We start from the raw sequence: 25068 nt of genomic DNA, 5'->3' as shown, positions 1-25068 counted from the left end.
TTCCCTTGTCCCTGGGTTTGTTATCCCCTCTTCTTCCCTTCCCCCCTCCTCCCCCTCTCCCATGTCCCCCCGGAACTGTCAGTCCCGTTGTTTTATCTGAGGATGTTTCATGGAGCACTCTGAACGTCTCTTGGAGGTATTCAGGGATGTGCAGTAAGATCTGTGGGGTGTGAAGGGGAACATGTGACAGATGACGTGACCAGTACGGTAAGGACCTTGTGACGTGGATGCAGGCAGAGACTTCTTACACAGAGCAGAGCACCAGGAACTACAGAAGAAATGACTTAAATGGAAGGCTTCCCCCCTCCTCTCGATGTTGAGTCGTAGCAGCCCAGGTGTGTCCCCTTTCTTTCAATGGGGGATAGCGAATGACTTTGGAATTAGGAACTTCCCTTTACAGAATCGCAGAAAGGCGAGCAGGCCATAGAGTGCGGACAGGTACTTGACTTGTCTGCATCCGACTGATTATATTTAGAATTTTAAAGAAACCCTGTGAGGTAAATAAGAAAGAGTCAGATCATGCCAAGAAAAGGGACAGAACACGTTGCACAGGTGGCTGGTGAACATGGAAAGGCGCTTGCCTGGCAGTCTCCCAGAAGTGGCACATTGGAGCATGACACAGGACTTGTTTCTCACCTACTAGGCGGGGTAGCTGACCAAGATGAACAATGCCAAGTGTGGGGCAACCAGAGCTGCCAGGCTCTAGCGAGGGGAGGATGTCGGGTTGGCTGTTGCAGAAGACTTGGCAATAAGTACTACTGTAGAAGTATTTGCATATTTCACAATTCAGGATCCCATTCCTGTGCAGCCACCCATGTTCACGGAAGCTGATGGCAGCAGCATGCGGCTTGGTCACCTGTCGGAGCTCCCTCAGATGTCCACCAACAGCAGAATGGGTGGGTCGGTTGCCGTGTCTGCACACAGTGGAGTTCTTTTAGAGCACTGATCCGCAATGTTGAGAGAAGCCAGCGCCCAACGTGGCATACTGTATGAGCCCAGGCAGAAGTAATCAAAGCCAGAGAGACCGTGAAGAAAGAGCAGCCTGACGAGGATTCGGAGGCTGTTGGGGGACTGGTGCTGTCCTGCTTGTTTGGCCAGCAACTGGTTACAGTCATGGTTTATACATGTCCCAGCTACTGCGTCAATAGTCGTAATTTATTATTATTATTTTAAAGAAAACAACCTACACTTATAACAGGAAACGGCTAAAAAGTCCAGGGTAGAAAATAGAAACTATTGAGCTGAATTCAGTGGAAGCAGGTCAGTGATTGGGAGAGAGAGAACTGGCACTTGCTCCTGTGAGGTCATGGCCCTGAGACCCTCGGGGCAGTTCAGCGTTGTCACACAGGGTCTCTGTGAGGTGAAATCAGCTGGTGGCACCCAGCAGCAGCATCAGTACAAACTCCACTGATAGATGCAGAGCTGCCAACCCTTAAGGTCAGATGCTACCAAGCCAAACGTGCTCGGTCATGTACTGACTGGAAGACACAGGTGGAAATGGAAGGACTAGAAGCCCTGCCAGCTCAAGTTTGTCCTCGGGGAAAGTCACTGGTTGACTTAATGCCTTTTGGGGGAAAAAAACCAAAACATGCAGCAGCAACAACAAAACCACTAGAAGAGCAATTTTACATATTTCCTGACGGGAGGGCAGCAGAGTGAAATTGTTTCCAGTAGTTTGTCCCTTGTGGATGGCTTCAGCCGCTTGAGCAGTGCTTCCCCTGGGGTTCGCTTCACTTGCCCAAGATCTGCCTGGCCTAGTCCGTCCTCGCTGTGTTTGCCTTCTCAGGCTGCCTGCACACAGCCAGGAGAGGGCCAGGGTTCTGCGCGAGGAGGCTTCCTCTACACGCAGCTGAGGGCTCGGGGTGGTGAAGCATGCTTGAGGTCAGGGTTAGAGGGTAGACCCCTTGCAGGGCAGCGTTGAGCCTGGACGTCTGTGAGCGAGCAGAGGTCACCTGACCTGGTCCTCGCACTCTCCTCCAGAGGCTGGGAGCAGTGGGCTAGCGTGGGCTCTGCCTGGTCGGTGGTAGCCTCATCATGGGCTTGGCTGTGAGTTTCTCTCTGGGTGTCTGCCATGGATTCAGGGACTGGTTTGCATTGTCTTCCTGGTGGGACAGGAAATGCCACAGCAGAAAGGTGCCAGGAGTCCAGAGGGTTGTCTTTTGGGAGTCGAGAGAGAAGTGGCCCCTGCATTCGGGTTGTTTGCAGCGTGAGACCTGGTCACAGTTTCAAGTAAGGTCTTGTCTCACGGGACATGGCACTGAGATGCAGGTGTTTCCCACGATGCCGGTTTCCCAGCCTGCAGTGCTCAGGATGCCCCCTGGAAGCTGCCAGAAAGTTTGGCGACATGCTCTTGGGCCCAACGCTTCCCAGATAGGAGTCACTTGTCTGCATGGAGTTCTTTCTTGCCTTTGATTTGTCTATTCAGGTCGAGCTTTTTTTTAAAAGTTTGAATTCAGTTTGAATTCAGTAAAGTTTCAAGCCTCTGCATACCCTTCATTAGATTTCTTTTTGCCCAAATGTAACTGAAAATTACTAATCACATTTCCTGAGCTACTCTAATCAAATGTGACACAGAATGTTTATTTTCTTCCAACCAGAAATGTCAGTTCTTAAAAGAGAGAACCAGTCTGGGACTGTGATGGTGTCTGTGTTGTTCTTCCCCTGCCCGTTTAAGCCCACAGGAGTAAGTTACTGCCACACCGTTACTGGAGGGTTCCCCTCGGAGGTTCACCCCGGTAGCACCTGTCTCCAGCTCTGAGGTGATTGAATTGGTCACTGCACTTCAAGACAGAGCCTGTGCGAGGGCTTTCCTGCCTGCCTCGGCTGTCGGTCCCGCTGGACAGGTGGGAAATGTGTGGCTCAGTGTGAGCACATCGCACTGAACGCACTAGTGAGGCCTTGGACCCCTCTGCCGCACGAGGATGAGGCTGTGGGCAGCAAGGGCCCTTCACCATGAGAGAAAGGGCCTTTTCCTGGAGAGGAGGAAAGACTGGGACTTCCCCTCCCTTCCTCCCTCCCTCCCTCCCCTCTCTGTGATCTCAGAGTAAGGAGTGAAGGGAGATTGATTCCCACAATGCTTCCCGTTGTGCCCACGTCTGCCCTGGGTGGGTTTCTGGTGTCTGCCCACCACTGATGGGCAGGATCACTCGTTAGCTCTTTGTTCAGATCAAATCTCATGAAGTTGGGCACCGTGCTGGGAGGGCACACCCTCTTGATCGTGTTCTCTGTTCTAAAAGAGCCCAGCCTCCAGAAGGAAGGTCCCGGTGCACGTCTGCAAAGCCGTGCAGAGATCCGTGCTCTTTTATATGTTCTGGGACATGTTTTAGAAGAAGGTGAGCACAGTGGACAGTAGTGTTAAGGTTTAGGGCAGTTCCCCTTTGAGTTACTCTGAAAGTAGCAGTACATCTAAACTAGCGTTCCACGAAGAAAAGTGAAGGACGGGTTTGAAATGGAGAGGTTTATGCAAGGGTATGTCAAGAAGTGTTGCTGCTAGGATTCAGCTCACACGTGCATGGGCTTATGTCAAGTAAGACGTGCTCAAACATGTCTCTATGGTGGGTGGGTGGCTGCAGGCAAGTGCTCAGCAGTACACGTTCCTTAGTCTCTAATCCCAGCGGAGGCTTCTGAGGGGATACATGGGCCAGTGACGTGGAAAGCAGAGAGCTCTGCTAGGAGATGATGGTGATTGGGTCCTCAGGGTGGGTTTTCTCCAAGGACACAGGGATGATCAGGGGGCTTCTTAGCCAGAAGTTTGAAAGAAAACGGGCAGCTGCAATGGTGAGAGAACGGCTGGGAGACCGGTGCTGCTGTGTGTGTCTGCTCCTTCTCAGGGGAGCAGGGTTGCCTGAGAGGGCTTTGTTGGGGCTCTACCCCACCCTTGCTCGTCCCCTTTGGACTTTTTGTTCCCAAAGCCCAAAGAACATTTTAAAGGAACACAACTGGAGTACCTCAAGAATGCCCAAAGTGCTATCAGCGCCGAGTTCTTCCGAGCAGGGCCACGGAGGTGAACGAGCCGCTGTTAGAGCGCGTTGACACAGAAGGAGGCGGATGACTCTCGGATAGGTTTCTATGGAATTTGCACCAGGATTTTTTGATTGAGCCCTCGTATAATCTCTCTCTCTCACTTTTGGTAAATTTGAGGCGACAAAACAATTCTCGTGGTCTGACATCATAAAGCCAAATGGCCATTGTCCTGGTGAAGCGTTTTTGTTTGTTTTGGGAAATGCTTTCCTTACTGCCATTTCCTAATTTTTTTCACTGGTAGGTAGTCCTATTAACATCTGGGAAGCCTTTGGTTTAGTGATGAAATCATTATGCCCTGAAGTACTTGGTAGTTTATTGTACTGAAAGGTTGAGTCTGTAAGATGTGGACAAGCGAGACAGGAAGACCCATTTCTCAACTCACATGTAATGAAGGTTGTCTTGAGGTAGCATGGAAACTGGCTTTTTGCCGCTTGTTTTAGGTGACTCAACACGGGGTGCGTTCGTTTCCTGAGAAGAGACCTAAGGCATGAACGAGGGCTTGCTGTTTGCTGAAAGTCAGTAGCTTTGTATCTGCTTCTCTCTCCCAGAACAAGCCTTGCGCCTAGCAGAAATTTCACTACCTCTCCAAAATCGTCAGCAAGCCCCTGTTCCTCAGTGTCTGCCTCTCCTATTGCAAACGGTGACCGCACTAACACCTCTGGGATGCACAGCTCCGGTGTCAGCAGGGGGTAAGAGCCGGCCCTTGCACCTGGCTTCCCTGCCTCTGAGCCCAGTCGCCCTGGCTAGCTGCTCTGCCCCACGCCACGCCTCCTGGGACCAGAGCGCCCAGGGAAGTGGGCTGCATGTGGTTGCTCACTCCGCTTTACACCCGGTGAAGGGGCTTCTGCATTCCGGCTCCCACGGCTGGCTCCCCTGGGAGCTTGTGGTTTCTGCCCAGCCCAGGGCCCCCATGGTTTCATTGGCTGCTGCGCTTGTTTGTGGGCGGCTGGGCTGGCCATATGGCATATTAGCCCCTAGGGGATGGTTGTCAACGGAGGGCCAGCCCTGCCTGTTTCCCGCCTGGATTGCTGTGACCCTTTCTTCCGGCATTGCGGGAACAGCTGCCATGCAGACGGGGCAGCAGAGGCCGGTGAAATGGGAGCACGTACGGGAGCACGTACGGGAGCACTGGGGGCCCGTTGAGGCTGCTGTGGGCTGCTGGGTGTAGCTGGGCCAGCTCCTGCTCAAAACGTTCTTCCCTGAAGTCATCTGGCAGAAACCAAAGGCTGGAGCAGCACCTTCCAGGAGGGTTTCGCCCTAAGGGCGTGCTTCCCGTGTTGAGGGTGGGGGCGGCTGACGCAGGTAGAAGGAGCTCGGGTCATGGCATGATTATGCCAGACAGAATCCTAGCCAGCGGAGGAGCCCCGCCCCCCAGAGGGGATCCCGAGGGCTGTGTGCAGCACTCACTTGGGTCTTGGATGGCATTGTGTTTTCCAGTGGATCTGGCTTCTCCGCATCATACAGTTGTCAAGAGTCCCCGTCGTCTCATGTGCAGCCAGGCCTCTGCGGACTCGGAAACCTGGGAAACACCTGCTTCATGAACTCTGCTTTGCAGGTAGTGGCGAGACTCGCCATCCAAACACCATCCTGCCTCTCAGAGTACTCTGGCCTGGGCGAGAGGGCTGCTGAGGCGCCGGAGGGAGCCTCTCAGAGCGTCCCACCTGTCCCTGCCTTAAGTGAGGACTCGGAGAAGTCACGAGAAGCTCTTGTACCGAGAGTTACAGTTTTTATAAGGAGAAGGTGTCAATTAGCATCAGCCAAGGGAAGAAGTGGATAGAGCAGAGCCCAGGAGGATTCCACGTGGGAAGCGTCTGCCATCCTCTCCCTGCGGAGGCGGACTGCTGCTCTCCAGGAAGGGATGCGTGGCCGTAGACATCGAATACTGCCGCCCAGGAAGCTCACCAAGCTTTAGGGTGTAGGGAAAAAAATAATATTAAATAAAGAAGGGGGGAAAGAGTTCAAACTTCATGATTTAAGTTTCTGTCTCACGATGCTTCTAAAAGAAGAACACGTGAGACAAGAAGTAGGAGTGAAGTAATCAGGGACGAGAGCAGAGGGGTGGCAGCTCAGCCAGAGGAGATGGGTGGACGAGGTTACCTAGAAGAGCAGCGCCCACCTGACTGACAGGAAGAAGAAGCTGCTTAGCCTTAGGTGTGTTTGAGTGTGATTTGATCATTAAAAGCCTCAAAACATACACGCTTCTTGTTTTGGATGACTAGCGGTCAACTTATTTAAAGATGTAGGGAGAAAAAGAAACGATCGTAAACTCTCCAGTGAGTAGACAAAAATGGCCACGCCCCCAGGCAGGTTAACTCTCCAACAAAATAACACACGTTGCCGGGGGTCTAGTGACCATGGACATGTGTAGGCTTTGCCAGCTGCCGCTGCTGTTTTGTTTTCAGAATGAAGACTTAGGTGGTGAACTCCAGTATCTCTGAGACTGTTGGCCTGCGAAGCGGGCCACCAGCTCAGGCTGTAGGGAAGCTGTGCTTGACTTTCACAAGCAGTTCAGCGGGTCTTCGAGGAGTTCCTTTGATTGGGGTGGACCTTCAGTGGCCTCTGAGAACTTGGTTTATTTTGTATCTAGGAGGATATGAGCTGTGGTTGTGTTCTGTTTTAGTGCCTGAGCAATACGGCACCACTGACGGACTACTTTCTCAAAGATGAGTACGAGGCTGAAATCAACAGAGAGAACCCTCTGGGGATGAAGGGTGAGATTGCAGAAGCCTATGCCGAGCTCATTAAGCAGATGTGGTCTGGACGAGACACCCATGTGGCACCCCGCATGTTCAAAGTAGGTTCGCGGCTCTCTTCCTTGTGGCTGGCTGGGGAGGGTGGCTTCCTGCTGTAGGAGGCATTTGGGGATTAAGGTGACATCCGAGAAGAAAAGCGCCACACCAAGTTCAACGCGTACTTCTCTCGGGTTCTTCACCCCACTTTCTGAGGTGGGTGCTCCCCAAGTCATTGGTAAGCTGCTCGCTCATGAGGCTGTGTCATGTGGTGACCGTCTTTACCTGCCCGTTCCTAAGCCAGATGGACACATTCAGTGTAAGTTCCAGAATTATCTGAAGGGTACTCCTGGGCTTTCCAAGCGTGGACCCAAACCCTATACGCTGTGGCTTGAGTTGGGTTTCCCGCAGTCAGGATTTGGGTTGCTACTCTTGGAAGGTGGTCAGTGGATCCCTCTGCCCGGAAGATTTGAGGCGCAAATGGATGGATTGCTGCTCAGGTGTCCCAGGCTCCTCCCTGAGGGTTTGGGGCTCCAGATGCTACAACTGGAGCTTCACTGAGGTCCAAAGAGCCCCGTGAAGCACATGACAGAAAAAGCGTGTCCGTTGCTGATGGAAAGCAGCAGAGGCAGATGAAAGCGCTCTAGCTCCGTGCGCAGATGGCATTCGTGGGTGAAGTCTATCAGTTTCTTACGTTTCCATCACCACATTAAGCTCTAGGATAATGTATGTCAGCTACTGTTCACGTACAAAGACCTAAAGAGACCAGCTCAAACTAGTTAAAACAAACCATCAGCGCATAGTATTAAGGATGTTAAGGAGCCAGGTGGGGCAGTAGTAAACACTTGACTGCTCATTGGAAGGACAGCGTTTTGACAGCTAGCAGGGCCACCTGAGAAAGGCAGACAGTCTGCTTCTGTAAAGGTTCCAACCCTGGAAACTCGGGGTGGCTCTGGTCTAGCGTGTAGGTCACTGTGAGTGGGGCTGGACTCCACAGCATGGGGTTTGGTTGAGGAGGTTGGGGTTCGCGCACCCGTTCTCTAGCTGCACTACCCGCTGCCGTAGAAAATAACCAGGCGGGTGCCAGCACTTGACCACTGTGACCAAGGGGGTGAGCTTTTCATTGTCTCTCATTGTAATTGCTCTGCATCCACATAGGCACGTGGTGTTTGCGGACAACAGCAGGGCGAAAGCAGTGGCTTCCGACCTGGAAGGCGTCAGACTCCCTTGCAGGGCTTATAAGAAGACAGGCTGTTGTCTTCTAAGGGTCCGCCGTTCCCCGAGTTTCTGATTGACTTTGAGGGCAACTGGCCATTTCTGACACGTTCTCGAGGGGTGCCGGTGTTGCTGGTCAGAGGCCACACCTGGGGACCCGTGGTTTAGAGGACAGGCAGGCAGGGAAGTCCCTCCGGCCAATGCAGGCTTCATTTCTCAAGTTCTTAGGAAGACTGGACCAAAGCAGGAAGTCGGAGTGGGCTTCGTGTCAGTAGTTGGCGTGCCTGCCTGGGGCTCCACACTTCTACCCTCTCGGCACAGGTTGGCACAGGTCTTAGGACAGTTGCCGGTCTCACTTGCTGATCCAAGTCCTCTGATGGGGACCACGAGTTTCCTTTAGGCCCCCTGGAGTTAGTGCAGCCAAGCATTCCCTCCCTCAACTGACTACAAAGCTGTGTTTGATGGCAATTTCTGTGTGACTTCAATGGTATTTTGCATTTATATCGTATTGTACCTGGTATGTTTTGTGTTTTCATTGTAGACCCAAGTCGGACGTTTTGCCCCTCAGTTTTCTGGCTACCAGCAACAGGACTCTCAGGAGCTGTTAGCCTTTCTTCTCGACGGCTTGCACGAAGACCTGAACCGAGTGAAGAAGAAGCCCTACTTGGAGCTGAGGGATGCCAATGGGCGGCCAGACGCGGTGGGTACTTCTGAACAGACGCGGTCTCCTCCTGACAGTGTGGCACGTGTTTCCAATCTTTGGGTGTTTGTGTCTTTTTCTGTTGCCGGTGACAAGGATTCGGACTCTGGGGGAGGCCTTCTCTCAGCAAGGGTTCCCTCAGGCTGCTCCTCTGCTGCCCCTCGGCGCCTTCCAGCCAGTCAGCTTGTGCAGGAGGGTGTCAGGGACGAGCCCAGCCCGAGACACTCGGTGCCTGTAGAAGGGCTGAGAGCGTGGGTCTTTGGATTGCACCTGCTCTCCCTGAAATCTGTACATTTCTGTAACTTCTGATCTGTGCACAGAGCATGTGGGGTGTGAGCGCTGCGTTGGGTGATGGCCCGTGAATCGCAAGGTGGGTGGCGCAAACTACCAGCTGCTGTGTTGCAGGAAGTGCAGCTGCCTGCTTCTATCAAGATAGATCGTCTTGGAAACCCTACATACGGTCACTATGCGTCAGGAGGGACTTGGTGGCAGTGGGTTGGATTCACACTTAACCAAGAGTCCTAGTGGCCCAGTAGGAGCCCTGGTTGGCATAGTGGTTACAAGTTGGGCTATTAACTTCAAGGTCAGTAGTTCAAAGCCCCCAGCCGCCCCCATAAACAGTTACAGTCTCGGAAACTCAGAGCAGTTTTACCCTGTCCTATCAGGCTCGCTGTGTCAGCATTGATTCGATGGCATTGAGTTTGGAGTGGCCTAGTAGTTAAATGCTTAGTTGCTAACCAATAGGTTGCAGCTTCAAACCCACCAGCTACTCTGGTGGAGAAAGACGTGCCAGTATCGCAGCTTTGGAGACCCTGTAGGGGTAATTCTACTCTAGCATTTGGCGGCAGTGAATGTGTTTTAAATTGTTTAGATCATCAATATGAATATTTCAAAATAGCATTTAGATCTTAAAAAGAACACGAGTTACACACAGTGAGAAACTGCTGACCGGGGCCGATGTGAAGGAGTGCTGGTAGCGTAGTGGGTGAGCACTCGGCCATCGCAGTGGGACCACTGGGTGCTCTGGGGCGGCCCACTCCAGTGAAGAGTCTGGACCAGGAGACCCGTGGGACCAGGCCGCCCCGTCCTAGAGGGCCGCGCGGAGCCAGAACTACAGCAGCAACACAGCGTGTGGCTTTAACATCCCTGAAGGGAGTTCCCTGGGGGTGGGGAGTGGGGGCATTCTTGCCCTGGTCAGGAGCAGGTGCCGCTTGTCTCCCGGCAGAGGACACACGGACCTCTGGTTTCCTACACATCCTCAGCTGACATCTTGTGAAACGTGGGCTGGGCATAGGGCTGGCCTGTGGCATGAGCAAGATGTGATACAGCAGTCCCACCCTCCCTGCCCACTTCTGGTGCGCCAGGTTCTGGCTGAGAGTCCTTCTAGATGCAGGGCTGAAGGATGGAGACCCATGCAGAATGTCCTGTTGACCCTTCCCCTCTCTTCCAGGTGGTAGCTAAGGAAGCCTGGGAGAACCACAGGTTACGGAATGACTCTGTCATCGTGGACACGTTTCATGGCCTCTTCAAATCCACTTTGGTTTGCCCAGAATGTGCGAAGGTTTCCGTGACCTTTGACCCATTTTGCTATTTGACTCTCCCACTGCCCTTGAAGAAAGATCGAATTATGGAGGTCTTCCTGGTTCCTGCTGACCCTTGCTGCAGACCCACCCAGGTAACAGAATCAGCCCCCTCACGTACCTCTGCAAGCGCTCCCCAGACCCTGGGTAGCTGCTTCCATCTGCTGCAAGGGTCTCTGTGCAGTCCCATGTCATTCCTGCCTGCTGCGAAGGTCTGTTGGCGTCTCTCGTCACTTTCTTGCCCATGACCCAGTTGCCCATAGAGTTAACCTCGTCTACTGCGAGATCCTTGATGCCAAGGGTTGCCGACCCAGGAGCAAGGTGCTTTCCATGGTCAGGCTGCCTCCCAGCCCCTCTCTGCGAGGTCTGTGTCCAGCCCCCTGGAGGCTCCAGCCTTGCGGTGCGGTGCAGTCTGCTGGCTCTACTTCCACCAGGAGAGAGGGGCCTGTGGGACAGGGCGGCAGTGTGCGTGGTTTCAGTGACCCTGTAAAGGAGGCCGGGGGCTGCTTTCGAAAGTTAGGCATGGAAGAGAATCTTTGGGAGGAGAGAGGTCCGGCTCCCAAGCTCTGCTGCCTGAAGAGAGAGGCTTGGAGATGCGGACTTCTGCCGGGAACTCCCGGGGCCCTGACCTCCTCATGCACCGCTTCTGAAAGGGCATCTCCATCCCCAGCAGGCAGACTCTGCCCGCCTCATCTCCCGCCCTGCGCCCAGGTGTCCCCAAGGCCATTGCCATCCCCTGGTCCTCTCTCCCCCGCAGTACCGCGTGACTGTGCCGCTGATGGGCGCCGTGTCGGACCTGTGCGAGGCGCTCTCCAGGCTCTCTGGCATTGCTGCGGAAAACGTGAGGCGGGCTCCTTGCTGGCCTTCCCTCCCCGCCCCCTCCCCACTGCGATCACACAAGACCCGGTCGGAGCAGGAGGAGAGCTTGGCTCTCAGCTTGTTGTCCCCTCCTCTGGGGCCTCTGCGGTAAAATGATGGCCCGGAGTTCCTTCCCAGCTCCAAGCTCCGGGTGGTGGGACATTGTGATGTTCTTGCTGGGCCCTGCTGGGCTTTCTAGTGAGCCTGGCACTGTGGAGAGGCGGGGGAAGTAGAGCCCTCTGTGTGGAGACTCCCAGCCCCGGCTGAGAGTACCAGCCCCAGCCTCTCCCTCCCCCAAGCCCTGGTCAGTGGCCTAAACTTCCGCCCCCACCCCCTCGCAAGCTGGTTTGGACCATTCCAGTGTCCTCTGATCAGTCCTCACTGCCACATCAGGCTCCCCAGCAGCCCTGCCACCCAAGGGTGCAGGTCCCCTCATGGCCTTGGGGAGAGGTCATCAGCATGGGCACAGCTGGTGGCAGCCATGCTGCTCCCCTGAGCCAGGGGCCTGAGCATGGGGCCAGCTGCCTGGCAGCTGCGCTTCACTGGAGGCTTTGCTGAGTTCAGCGGGCAGTGGTACTCAGTTCACTCACCCTCCTCTGACTCGCAGATGGTGGTCACGGATGTGTATAATCACCGGTTCCACAAGATTTTCCAAATGGACGAAGGTTTGAACCACATCATGCCTCGGGATGATATTTTCGTGTGAGTCCCCGCTGCTCTTGCTTAGGGTCAGGAGGGACCGTTCTAGAGGCTGAGGAGCCGGCTCTGCAGGCAGTCCGTGTGCGTGGGTGTGAGGGGCTGTGAGAGCTGTCCGTGCTGAGTACACACCGGCACGGACAGAGCCTTTGTCAACAGTTGCTGCCTGTTCGGTTGCCCTACAGATGCGTCCTCTGTCAGCAGTGCCTTTCTCAAAGGTGGCACAATGTGAGAGACCTGGGGCGGCAGAAGGGGTGGGGCCCAGGGAGGGAGGCTGGCCTGTCAGGCAGGTGCTGTGATAGCTCAGAGCTCTGGCTCCCCAGGAAGTGAGTTGTTTATCTGAGGAGACTGTTTCCTCCTCCCTGTGGGGACCAAGCCCAATGCTGAGTCACTTCTGACTCACGGTGACTCTAGGGCAGGGTAGAAACCGATGGGTTCCCAAGGACGTAAATCTTTCTGGGAGCTGCCTCATCTTTCTCCTGTGGAGTGACTGGTGGGTTCAAACCACCGACCTTGTGGTTAGCACTTGAGCACTCAACCACACACCACCAGACCAAATATGAAACCCACGGATCCGGAGCAACCCTTTCTGGGGTTTCCATGAATGTAGCTCTTTTTTTTTTAAAGATCATTTTATTGGGGCTCTTAGAGCTCTTAGAACGATCCTTACATCAGTTGTATCAAGCATATTTGTACATATGTTGCCATCATTATTTTCGAAACATTTGCTTTCTATTTGAACCCGTGGTATCACCTCCTCCTACACCCCTCCCTCCCCGCCCCCGTGAGCCTGGGGCTGTCATTCTTGCGGGGAGCAAATGGCCTCACCTCCTGAGGAGCTGCTGGTCCCTCGAGTCGAGTCGAGTCGTGGGCTTAGCTGTCAGCAGTCAGCACTTCCCCAACAGCGTCAGCCGGGCTCCCTCCTGTGGGCCCTCAGGAGGCCAGCCAGACTCCCTGCCAGTATGCCAGGATGAAATGATAGTTGTCTTATTAAAATAATAACAGTATTTAAAAAAATAATTTTATTGGGGGCTCGTACAACTCTTATCACAAGCCATCCATCCATCCATCCATCCATCCATCCATCCATCCATCCATCCATCCATCTATCCGTTGTGTCTAGCACATTTGTACATTTGTTGCCATCGTCATTCTCAAAACATTTGCTTTCTACTTGAGCCCTTGGTATCAGCTCCTCATTTTTCCCCTCCCTCCTCACCCGCTCCCTCACGAACCCTTGATAATTTATAAATTATTATTTTGTCATATCTTACACTGTCTGAAGTCTCCCTTCACCCACTTTTCTGTTGTCTGTCCCCCAGGAAGGGGGGGTTATATGTAGACCTTTGTTATCGCTTTCCCCCTTTTTCCCCCACTTTTCCTCCACCCTCCCATTATCACCACTCTTACCACTGGTCCTGAAGGGATCATCTGTCCTGGATTCCCTGTGTTTCCAATTCCTATCTGTACCAGCGTACCTCCTCTGGTCTAGCCAGATTTGTAAGGTAGAATTGGGATCATGATAGTGGGGTGGGGGCGCGGGGAGCATTAAAGAACTAGAGGAAAGTTGTATGTTTCATCAGTGCTGCACTGCACCCTGACTGGCTCATCTCCTCCCCGAGACCCTTCTGTAAGGCGATGTCCAGTTGCCTACAGATGGGTTTGGGTCGCCACTCTACACCCCCTCATTCACAGTAATAGGATTTTTGGTTCTTTGATGCCTGATACCTGATCCCATCGACACCTCATGATCACACAGGCTGGTGTGCTTCTTCCATGTGGGCTTTGTTGCTTCTCAGTTAGATGGCTGCTTGTTTATCTTCAAGTCTTTAAGATCCCAGACGCTAGATCTTTTGATAGCTTTCCTCACCACATTTGCTTATGCACCCGCTTTGTCTCAGCGATTGTGTTGGCAAGGTGAGCATCATGGAATGCCAGTTTAATAGAACAAAGGGTTCTTGCATTGAGGGAGTACTTGAGTAGAGGCCCAATGTCCATCTGCTACCTTAATACTAAACCTATACATATATGCACATAGATCTATTTCTCCATCCTCATATATCAATATGTTTATGTAGGTACATGCCTGTATTTAGACCTCTATAAATGCCCACATTAATATTTCTTGAACATGTACACTGCCTTATTTAGATCTCACCAAACTGATACGGTGGGTAATCTCTTTATCCAATACATGAGCAGACTGAGAGGTTCAGGTGCTTGCCCTGGGTCATAGCAACTTGAAGGTGAGACCTGGAACCTGGGCCAGCCTTGCTCTTGGCCGGTTGATTGCTGACCACTCCACTGGCCCACAGGTCCCCCCCCCCGAGCATTGCCCTTTCTGAACATGGGCGTTTTTGTGAGTTTTCCTTAGAAACCCTCTCTTCCGCCTGTGTCATCTGCCGTCAGGGCTGTTTTCCAGGACTCTCAGAAGATGGTGCTCACATTTAGAGTTTGCAAACATTAAAGCAGTAAGTCTGTCTGCCCCTTTAGGAAGGGGGAGACACTACAGTCAGTTTCCCCTGATTTTAACCTCGGTTCTCGTTCCTCAGTGGCGGAGAAGTTGCAGGTTGGACTGCTAACTACTAGGTCAGCAGTTTGAAACCACTAACTGCTCCTTGGAAGAAAGACAAAGCTTTCTTCTCCTGTCAAGTACCAGTCTGGGAAACTCACTAGGGTGGTTCTACCCTGCCCTCTCGGGCTGCCTTGAGTTGGCATCACCGATGGCAGTGACTTGAGTTCTAGGCGAAAGCATCGTTAAATCTCAAACCCCCTCCCCCTTGCTGCGTACTACAAACATTTTTCAAAATAATTGATTTTTATTTATCTTTTCCATTGATTTTTATTTAATATTCCTTTGGTTATTTATGATCTTCAAAAACATGATTCTTTTACATCAGTGTTTTTGAACAAATAGGGCAAACAATTAGTTTTATACACTGGTTGAAAAAAAAAACACAAAAAAACCAAACGGATCTTTACTAATATTCTGGGTATGCATTCTGATACAATATTTAGGTGTTTTTAGAGGGCAGAACACTGACCATGCAACTTTAATAGTTGATCTCCTGGGTGTTGGGAGGCGACCGTGGTGCCGGGTGATGGTCCAGGTGACAGCCATCACCTATGTGCCAGGGTCCCCTTGCGAGTGCAAGGTCTTGGTTGTGGGAACAAGGCGGGGCAGGTTCATGGGGTGTAGACAGTGCTCTTCTGTGGGCCCCATAACCCAGACTCCTCTTGGAAGGGCTTTTGCAGCTCAGCCGAGGAGTGCCCATTCGAATAGCTCGCGCCGCTGCACACGGCCTCTCCCTCGCGGACCTGCTTCTGAAGGCGCCCTCTGTCTCTGACACAGGTACGAGGTCTGCAGCACGTCGGCGGACGGCTCCGAGTGTGTCACGCTGCCAGTCTACTTCAGGGAGAGGAAGGCCCGGCCGTCGAGCACGTCCTGCGGGGCGGTGCTGTATGGGCAACCCCTGCTGGTCTCTGTCCCCAAGCACAAGCTGACCCTTGAGTCCCTGTATCAAGCTGTTTGTGAGCGTATCAGGTCGGTGGCAGGGATGCGGTTTTGATGGTATCAGAGCTCAAGATAGGTGCAACAGTGGTAGTGACAGCCCCCTGAAGAGCACCCGTGGGACCCCTTGGCCCCTGGGCAGCCGATTGAGCTGTTAGAGCACCAAGCACACCCGGCGCCCACGCCCGTGGTCCGCAAAATCATTCCTGTCTGTCACACCCGTGTCAGCTGGTTTAGGGCGCCTAGTGCTTGATAGCGTTTCGTATTTGAATATCACCTCTGAGGTGCTCCATGGTCATTGTGAAGTGGTTACTAACCTTCCTGGAAAATCGTTGTTAATGTTGCTGCTGGCTGATCTTGCTGGAAGGCTTGAAGCACTTCCTTGAATCTTCAGTGACTCAACAATTCAATTCGACATGTGATCTTTTGGGTCCCTCTCAGTTTCTAAAAGTACTCAGTCCTTGTATGATTGTAAGATGCACGTTTCTTTTGCGTTCAGCTGAGTGTATGATCCGTGAACTCTTTGCAGTCGGAGTAGTCCAGGAATGCACGAGGGTGAGTGTTACAACAATGGCCCGTCTCTGTCTCTCTTTCTGCAGCCGCTACATAAAACAGCCTCTGCCTGATGAGTGTGGCAGCTCGCCCTTGGAGCCGGGAGCCTGCAATGGCTCCAGGGGCAGCTGTGAAGGTGAGCGCTCGCCGTGCTGTGGGGCTGTGACAGACCACATCCCTCCTGACCTCCCTCTTCTTCCAAAGGTGCTGTGCGCATGGGCGAGGGAGGCTGAGACTGGGGTGGGGGCCGGGCCCTGCCTGGAGCAGCAGTCCTGGGACTCACACCTGCTGCACCTGGGCTTGCCCAGCACTGTCCACGCAGGCTTTCTCGGAGACTTAGGGTCTAGGCCAAGCTTCTGAGTCTAGAGGGAGTGAGTGTCCAGTCCAAGGTGATTAAGTCGCAGGATTTGAATTCTGACCTGTGGAGGTCAGATTACAAAGTGGGTGCTTGCCCAGCTCTGTCGGCAGAGCTGGTCCCTTGACTGTCGGACACCATTGCAGTCTGGGACTGCCTGCCAGTGACTGCCAGGTCAGCCTGGTCCCTGAGAGGATGGCATCTCGGCCAGGCTGTCAGAAGGCAGACGGCTGTCTGGGTGCTCTCGCCTTTCTGTTCAGGAAGGAGGGTGGTCAGCTCCCGACCCCCTCTGCTGGGGGAGAGAGGGATGGAGGGAGGACGTCATGGTCTGGAAAGCCCTCGCTGTTCTGCGTGACCGTGTGACAAGCTGTCCCTGACAGGAGGGCTATTTGTGGGCGTGCCTCTCACTTTATGGGGCTTGGGTGATCTGCCAGCTTTGTTCCTCCACAACCAGAGACTTCTGCCCAGTTGGTGCCACAAATTCTCCTTGGTGGGGAATCTAGACTGCTAGATTCCTTTCTTCAGGGCGTTCATGGTCCTGGACAGTGACCTCCAGGTTTCTGGTCCTTGCTGGATCATCCCAATACTTTATGGTGTTTTAGGGCTGAGTAGATGTTATCAGAATGCCTCATTCCATTCCCACTAGGCATGAACAGGAATGTGACTGGGGCACAGGTCCCCCAGGCGGAGGTGGTGGTCGTGGTAGTGGACGTCTCTGAGCAGTCCCAGGGTGACCTGTGGATTCTCACGCTTTGGTAGATAGGACGCTCCAGATGTGGGGTGGACTTGGACACGTTAGCTCCTCCCTCTGAGCCTGGGTTACCCACGTGCAAGTAGAAAGATGCCCCTGTTCACAGGGTAGCGACTGCAACAGAGTGAATGCTCATGTGTCCTAACCTGCCGGCTGCATACCCGGTGCGCATATGCTTGTAAGTGTTTGCCGAGGCTGTAAGTTCCCTGGTCGGGAACAAGCACTCCCTCCTTTTGGAGCCTACAGATGAGTGTTGGTACCTCGGCTTTGGATCCTGCTTAACTTGAAGTGGCCTCTTTACTGCCAGCTGCCCCTGGCAGCTCAGAGCTGCTTTCGGGGCCCCTCCTTCCATCCTCTCGCATCCGCTGTGTGGCGTCTGATCCTGGCAGCATTGGAAGAAAGTTCCTGAGATAGACCCCCCAGGGGCCGAGATGGTGCAGTGGCAGGGGCTCGCCTCCATTCAGCGGGGTCGAGGCCAGCATTGGCGCTTTCTCTCTGGGGGCAGCAGGCAGGGCAGTGGTTTCCGGGGCCAATGGGCTGAGGCAGGAAAGGAGCCTCTGATTTCGGGGCCGGTGGCTCTGGGGTGTCACGGAAGCTGGCTGTGTGAGTAGTGCAGAGTGGGGCTCACACCACAGCTTCCTCTGTGATCCTGCTGCTCCCGTGTCCCCAAGAGAAACTGCCTTGTCCTGGGCCCAACTTGGTCTTGCGAATACTCCCAAGGTTGGCTGTTCTTCTGATGTAGAACTTACCTTTCTGTCCTCCTTGCTAACATACTCACCGACCTTCAGTCTGTAAACTTCACATTTTGAATCTGCTCTTCCCTCTGAATTTGCCATCACCTTTTGGGAGTTGTCCCAGCTTTTGCTGAAGTTACTCGTGATACCATAGCGCTCCCTTGGACTGTAGGCCCCAAGAGGGGAGATCTCTGTCTGCGGGGTTGGTGGGGCCAAGCAGGCACCTCGGACACATGTGGAGGAACATGCAGCAGGCGACTCTGTGGGAGGGGCCGATTCCTTAGTGTCTCTTCTTAAAGCGCTTAGAATTGGCTTCTCCACCGCATTGCTTTGCAGTCGCCTGAGTCTTGGGTGTGTGTTGGGTTTCAGCCCTCCCCGTGAGGCAGAGAGAATGAGACGGTGAGGGTGAAGTCCGTAGACTAGCTACGTGGCAAGGACGCCCAAAGTAGGGGTGGCAGGCCCGCCGACGCCTTCCTGCTTTGGGGTGAGTCGGTGAACTCCCCTGAACCTGTCGTGAGGCTGTGGCGCGTCCCATGTGAGTGTCCTGTCATTGCGCAGGGCAGTTGTACGCTCACACACCGAGAAATAAGTCTAGAGGGAAACTCCGCGACGGGCTTTGAAAGTTCCTTCGTGGCATCGAAATGGTGGCACATGGTCTGCACTCTGTTTCCACTCGTGTGGCAGGAGAAGAGGAGGAGATGGAGCACCAGGATGAAGGCAAGGAGCAGCTCTCGGAGACGGACGGCAGTGGGGAGGAAGAGCTGGGCAGCGACCCCAGTGACACCGACCCGAAGAAGGGCAAGGGCCCCAAGAGACTTTTCACCTTCAGCCTTGTGAACTCCTACGGCACCGCCGACATAAATTCACTCGCAGCCGACGGGAAACTACTTAAACTCAACGGTGAGCAGCACTCTGGCCTCCACTGGGCTCTTGGTGGGATTCAAGGCCTATCTGAAAACCAGTCTCCATGCCGATGGTCAGTTCTACTCGAGAACAGCTGCCCCCAGTGCTCGCTACACTGGGCTGTCATAGTGTCTGTGTGGCTTGAAGCCCCCCAATCGCTTAATCAGATGGCGCCTTCGTGTGGGCAGGAAGTAAACACACACACACACACCATCACCCCCTCTCCCCCTGAAACCCTTATTTTACTTGCTGTCCCTGTAGGTTCATCAACCCTGGGTTTTATAGACCGAAAACCCTAACACAACTCCAGAGGGTGACCTCCAGTGACACCACACCCTAATAGGGACAAACGAGACCACACAAACCAAAGTTACAGAACGTTTTGGAAACCAGATCAGGTCCTGCCTGTATGTTTACTCCTAAGAATACTTCCGTCCCTGGTGCCCGGGGGTTTCAGTGGCTGTGCATTAGCAGGGCTGTGCAGACGGGGAAAGGCGTGTCCTAGGACACGTCGATGTGCTTTGTGTACGAGAAGCACGAGTGGCCAGTGAGACCACCTTTCAGCTTTTCTCGTCGATTTTCAGTGGTTTGCAGATAAGTCCCTTGGCATGGGTTTACGTGTGTGTATTTTGCTTGGGGTTTTGCTGAGCTAATTAGCTCTTGGATTTGTGCGCTCCCTGCCACCGAGCTGATGCTAATTCTGTTCCAGTGTCTGTCTGCCTGCCTGCCTCCTCATCTGTGAGCCCGCCTGTCTCCTTTCCTCGTGGTTGTGGGTCGTCGTCTCCTACTCTTTCCATGCCTGGAAGTGATGTAGGGAATGTGCAGCCGGGTGAGGTGTGCACTCGTAGCTGCTCTGTTTTGCCATACTCCTTTCCAAAGTACTAGATGTGCCTCCGGCATCACATTCGTTACGTGATGGCCTGGGAGGCTTGCTTTTGAGTCTTGTCAGGCTGACCACGAGTAACCCTCAGTCTAAGGGAGGAGGCCCCACACTGGCCTGAGGGCCAAGGCCAGCTGACTACCTTTTTCCCCCATGGCCTCTGAGCCAAGAAGGTTTTACATATCTATGTGATTAAGAAGAAGAAGAGTATTTGTGGACGACACTGAAAATTATGTAATTCAAACCCTTTATGTGTTGCCTGTCCAGCTGTGGAGTGGAGCAGGGTGACAGGCTGTCTACGAGGGGTCCCAGTGCCTATAAATCTGTTACTTAACTGGCCATTCACAGAGACCGCTCGCTGCCCTTGGGCTTGGGGCTCATTGCCCTCTGCTACTAAGATAGGCCGACTGCAGAGGGGAACGGCGAGGCTGGCTGCTCCGCAAAGACCCACAGTCTCAGAGCCACGCTTCTGCTCCGCCCTGGAGGGTTGCTGGGGTGGGCGGGGGGTTGGGTCTGGGTGCCCCTGCGGTACTGCTGTGCAGACATGGACCGCTGACCTCCACGTTGGTGGTTCAGTTCCGTGGGAGAAAAAGGAGGCTGGGGAGCCCTGGATGGGGTCACTGTGAGTGCTCGTGGGTTTTGATTGTCTTTCTGCAGGTAGTAGTGGGGTGTACAAAGGTGGCAGGTGATGAGGGACAAGATTGGTGGCATGACCCCTATGTGGTTCTTCCTACCTGTGTCATCTCTCCCTGTGACATGCCCCTGCTCGTCATGAATGACGCTTTGCTGCTCTTCCACAGCGCGATCCACACTGGCCATCGACTGGGACAACGAGACCCGGAACCTTTACTATGACGAGCAGGAGTCTGAAGTAGGTCCCTCGGGGTTCTTGGTCTCTAGTGTGAGCTGGTCTCCCGCTATGTCTGACAGCACCATGCCAAGTTCTGTTTGTAGCTTGGAGCACACGGTACTTAGAGATGCCATTTACGTTCAGAGGCCCCTGAGAGCGGCCTCTGTTGATGAAGCCTAAGCTCCCCAGAAGCCTGTCGAGTCCTGGTCTCAGCGCGGACTTCCTTGCAGGCCTGCGACAAGCACGTGAGCATGCTGCAGCCGCAGAAGAAGAAGAAGACCTCGGTGGCCCTGCGGGACTGCATCGAGCTCTTCACCACCATGGAGACCCTTGGGGAGCACGACCCCTGGTACGCAGCCCCCGCTGTCAGCAGGTCTCCCCTCGCCCTGTGTGCGCACGCTAGGACCTCTGCACTGTATTGCAGTCACTTGCTTATGCGGCCTCTGCTGGGTGAGCTCTTTTGCAGACTAAGCCCTGCTTGTTAAGGGGCTAGATACTTCCCTGCCCTGAAGCGGCCACGCTCAGGTTGGGCCTTGACCTGGAGGCTCCCCCCCCACCCCCCACCCACTCAGCACAGGTCTCTCTTTCCCCTCCAGGTACTGTCCCAACTGTAAGAAGCATCAACAGGCCACAAAGAAGTTTGACCTGTGGTCCTTGCCCAAGATCCTGGTGGTCCACCTGAAGCGATTCTCCTACAACAGATACTGGAGGGATAAGCTGGACACGGTCGTGGAGTTCCCGGTCAGGTGCGTCCCGGTCAGGTGCACACCAGGCAGCGACTCAGGGCCAGTCGGCGGCTGGCTTTGTGTCAGATTTCCCTGTGTTGGGGGTGTGTTCCTGGGCTGCCCTTCACTCTCCACTGTCCCATCCTTGGGGAAAAGCCTCTCCCTAGAAGCTCTTCCCAGGCTCTGCATGGGCTGAGCGGTGCCCACTCCGCTGCTGTCGGCCCCTCAGGAGCCCTGCCGCAGACTGGCAGGAGCCCCGGTGGCCCAGCAGGGCCGCACAGGCATCCGTACTTTGTAGTGCTTTCTTGTGTGAACCCTACAGGAGGTGCCAGTGGAGGGGGGAGAAGCAGTAGTTTAGTTATTTATTGAGTTTGAAATCATGAGTACAATGTAGGGGAGGCTTTCTGAGCCCGTGTGGTCTTTGGCTTAAGTGAGGGCAGTCCCGGTGGTGAATTTGGGGGAACAGCTGCCGGAACTGATGGTCGCCAGGCCCTTCCTCCTTCCCTAGTCTGCTCTCGGAGCTTCTCCCATTGTCTGGTCAGAACACAGGCCCAGTCCCTTCTGCTGTGGGGGTGGCGGCCTTTGGCTTCTTTGCATGAGTTTCACTTGTCTACGGGCTGTTTCTGTTTGTGCTCAGAGCTCTGAACATGTCGGAGTTCGTGTGTGACCGGTCGGCAAGGCCCTACGTGTACGACCTCATCGCCGTGTCCAATCACTATGGTGCCATGGGGGTTGGCCACTGTAAGTACCTCATGTGCTGAACCTTGGCCAACCAGCTTGTATCACGTTGCCCCGGCCTTGGGCTCCAGGCTGCCCACTGTCCTTCCACCTTGGGCTCCAGCCCTCACCTGTCCATTCCTGGCCACTGGAAAGGAAGGGGCGGGGCATGGCTTTCTCTCCCACGACTTCACAGAAGTCTCCTCTCCAGGTAGACTTCATCCCAATGCGGCCACAGGGCTACCTGTGGCTGCAGGCGAGGCTGGACACCTGCAGGGTCCTCCCTTCTGGGGTGGGGGGGGCTGTTGGTGGTCAGTCACAGAGTGTGGCCCGCCCCGTAGCACTCACTGCTCTTGACCTAGCTTTTTTGTCGCAACCAGGATTTTGGCCTACTCCTGTGTTTGCTTCTTGCCAATGTGAGTCCTGAGGCCCCTCACCCGCTGCCATCAGCTCTCTGCCCCTCGGGTTTCTGAGTGCTGTTCAGTCATTGCTGTCAGCGGGGTCCACGTAGACCGAGCAGGGCAAGAAAGAACAGTGCCCAAGGCAGCCCTCCTTGCCACAGGGAGGTGGCATAGCTCGCCTCAAGAAGGCATGCGGGTTGTGCCACAAGGATGTGAACCCTGCTCTGCGTTTCCCTCTGGAGGCTGCTTGTTCCCACCGCACACACTGCGCATGCAAGCGCCTCGCCTTGGCGTCCTCAGTGCACCTGTCCCCAGACCAGGCTGGCTGGGGGAGGTGGGGAGAGTCTGGTGCCCCTCCCCACTGTGGGCCCAAGGTTGGAACTCAGGGCCCAAAGTGACCAGAGCTCCTGCTGTCAGCCCAGCACAGGCCAGGAGCACCTTTGCCGGCCCCTCTCTCTCCTGCCACGGAAAGGGTAGGCGTGCTGGTGAGGAAGCAGCTTGCCCAAGTGCCCAGCAAGGTGGGGCTGGAAAGCAGCTCTACACGATCTGGCGGCTTCTCAGCCTCGGGCGGAGCAGGCGTTTGAGAGTACTCCTGGCAGTGCTGTCATGTACACAGCTTGCTGTCGGGAGAATTGGCTGAGAGGGAACGCTGGGATCATTGTACGGAATTGTTAGCCAGCTGCAGGCTCTTGACTCACAGTCTCAGAAAGATACATTTACGGTGTCTGGCACGCATCGCACCGTAGTGCCCAACGTGTCTCTGACCAGGGCCCCCTGAGGGCTCCAGAGGCGCCAACATGTCATCGGCACAGAGGAGGCGGGGAGAGGGTGCCTCGGGACGCTTTTGAGCGCCATTGTCTTGTGTGACTCTCAGCAATGACAGCCCCCGTTAGGGACCCCTGCCTGGGTCAGGATCGGTGCGCACAGCCAGCCTGAAGTCTGACATTGATTGGCCTGCTCCGACCTTTACACTGGTGTCCTAGCATTCCGGGATAAAACCATGTTCTTGACAGACAGTTCCGTTCTTACATTTGGGGAACCTTCTTGAAAGGGGATAGATTAGAAACAAAAGGTGAGTTCTCCTTTGGGTTAAGACCCAGATGAATTACTTTTAACCCAGGTTTTCTCTTTTGTTCCATGATGGACTTTGAGTGTGTGGTCAAGAGGGTGGCAGCATTGTTTAATACGGGCCCTGTGAAGGAAGCTGGCCAGGTTCATCCTCGGGTGATGGCCACAGCGCTGTCTCTGTTGACTTGGCAGACACTGCGTATGCAAAGAACAAGTTGAATGGCAAGTGGTATTACTTTGATGACAGCAACGTGTCCCTGGCCTCCGAAGATCAGATAGTGGTGAGTAGGCTGTTTGCCGGCCCTTCCTTCCACCGTTGTGCGTTCAGACTGGGCTGGATTGGGGTTAGCCAGTGTTTGGAGCTCCTGGTGTGATGGTGGGGGCGAGGGGCCGTAGAGAGAGAGCTGGCTGCCGTTCTTTCTGGACTCCGTGATGGTGTGCATGGTCCGCCTCCCGGGAGAAGGACCCTTCCCCCTCCACCAACCCCCACACCCCCTGGAGCATGCCTTGACCAGGGCGACCATGAGCTCCAGACCTGACCCCGATTGCTGCAGCCACAGCCAGCTTGGTCCCTCTCGTTTTGCAGACGAAAGCTGCCTACGTGCTGTTTTACCAGCGTCGGGATGAGGAGCCCCACCAGACCCCTGCGGTCCCCGCTTTCCCAAGCAGCTCCCAGCAGGGCGTGGGGGATGAGGAGGCCTGCAGCATGGACACTAACTGATGCTGCTTCGGCACCCCGGGGGACCCCCACGAGAGCATCCGTGACACTCTGAAGAGGGCTCACCTCAGTCTGAAACCCAGATGGAGTGCCCTTCTTAATGGGCAGAAGACAGAAAAAAAGACTTTGCTCAGAAGGGTTATGTCCAAGAGACTGAAATTATTTTTCTTTTTAAACAGGTGGTGAGAGGTTTCTGTACAACCCGGAGCTGCTGCAGGGCGGGCGGGCGGGACAAGGTGCCTCAGGGCACCTGAGGTCTGGGTTTGGGGTCCCCTCAGCCAGTGGCTCACAGGGAAGCCAGCCCTGAGTACACCACGCCCCCTTCTCCCCTGCTGTGCACCGAGATGAACTTATAAATTCCCTGAGCAATGTTGGTTCTCCCTGGAGCCTTCTTGGAATTCCCAGCCTGCTGCCCTTCCCGCTGGGGAACTGAAAGGAGAAGGTTCTCCTGTTGGCCTCTCCTGCCCCACCACCTGTGGCGCCACCGGCTGTCACCTAACTGGGAACCCAGCCAGTCCTCCCTGTTGGTTTGAGGCCGGGTCTTGGCCGGGAGAGGGGCAGCCCGCGTGTTTGCAGCCGCTGCGTAGTTCCCGGTGGGGGCCGCCCCGCCGCACGCTCTCCCACCGGGTCGCGCGTGCCAGCGTGACGTCTGACCTTTAACCCGGCCCGTGGGGCTGGGGACGCGCGGCGACCGTTGGCCGGGCAGTGTCTGCTGCTCGGTGAGGACGTGGTTGCGGACTCAGGCCCTAGGGTGGCGCGGGGGTTGGGCGGGAAGCGGATCGCGGCTTCCTCTGGGAGAACCAGGACGGGGTAGGGGCGATACCGGGTGCGGGGGGGGGCACCCTGCCCGCCCCCTTGTAGGGCGAGAGCAGGTCCCGCCCGCGGGCGCCGTGGTGATGCGAGCCCCCATCCAGCGGGGGTGGCCTGCCAGCCCGTGCATGGTCGTGCCGTTTGCATTTCCAGTGCATCCCGTAATCGCCCCGGTGCCTTGTAGGGGAAATGTCCGAGAAACTGAGAAGATGCAGAAAGGAGCTGACCGCGGCCATTGACCGGGCCTGTGAAGGAGCCAGTCTTGCCCGGGAGTGCCCGGGCGCGCAGAGGC

General features: G+C 54.8%; 2 protein-coding genes across 4 annotated transcripts in view; both read left to right on the top strand.

Annotated features, from left to right (window-relative positions):
• The window catches only part of USP4 (ubiquitin specific peptidase 4), a 35384-nt gene extending 11047 nt beyond the window's left edge, over positions 1-24337 (top strand). Inside the window, exons 6-21 of one of the 2 annotated variants that reach the window (XM_004715227.3) lie at positions 4572-4712; positions 5461-5578; positions 6644-6817; positions 8509-8667; positions 10118-10342; positions 11005-11088; positions 11713-11807; positions 15154-15345; positions 15912-16000; positions 18389-18604; positions 20288-20358; positions 20568-20686; positions 20934-21083; positions 21700-21803; positions 23441-23529; positions 23835-24337. In XM_004715227.3, coding sequence (XP_004715284.3) covers positions 4572-4712; positions 5461-5578; positions 6644-6817; positions 8509-8667; positions 10118-10342; positions 11005-11088; positions 11713-11807; positions 15154-15345; positions 15912-16000; positions 18389-18604; positions 20288-20358; positions 20568-20686; positions 20934-21083; positions 21700-21803; positions 23441-23529; positions 23835-23969 — 2161 coding nt within the window. In that variant the 3' untranslated portion in view covers positions 23970-24337. The remainder of the gene's footprint in view (positions 1-4571; positions 4713-5460; positions 5579-6643; positions 6818-8508; positions 8668-10117; positions 10343-11004; positions 11089-11712; positions 11808-15153; positions 15346-15911; positions 16001-18388; positions 18605-20287; positions 20359-20567; positions 20687-20933; positions 21084-21699; positions 21804-23440; positions 23530-23834) is intronic. The other variant, XM_045297614.1, reaches the window with a different exon arrangement.
• Positions 24338-24442: 105 nt separating this feature from the next.
• CUNH3orf62 (chromosome unknown C3orf62 homolog) overlaps positions 24443-25068 on the top strand; it is a 3694-nt gene continuing 3068 nt past the window's right edge. Inside the window, exons 1-2 of one of the 2 annotated variants that reach the window (XM_045297615.1) lie at positions 24443-24685; positions 24961-25068. The exon at positions 24961-25068 is cut by the window's right edge and continues 322 nt beyond it. In XM_045297615.1, the coding sequence (XP_045153550.1) occupies positions 24966-25068 (103 nt within the window). In that variant the 5' untranslated portion in view covers positions 24443-24685; positions 24961-24965. Of the gene's footprint in view, positions 24686-24868 lie in introns of those variants that run through there. The other variant, XM_030887670.2, reaches the window with a different exon arrangement.

The sequence above is a fragment of the Echinops telfairi genome, unplaced genomic scaffold (genome assembly GCF_000313985.2).
Source record: "Echinops telfairi isolate 266 unplaced genomic scaffold, ASM31398v2 ScPeMD7_7420;HRSCAF=8458, whole genome shotgun sequence".
Classification (NCBI taxonomy): Eukaryota; Metazoa; Chordata; class Mammalia; order Afrosoricida; family Tenrecidae; genus Echinops; species Echinops telfairi.
This window is presented reverse-complemented; position numbering and strand designations above follow the sequence as displayed.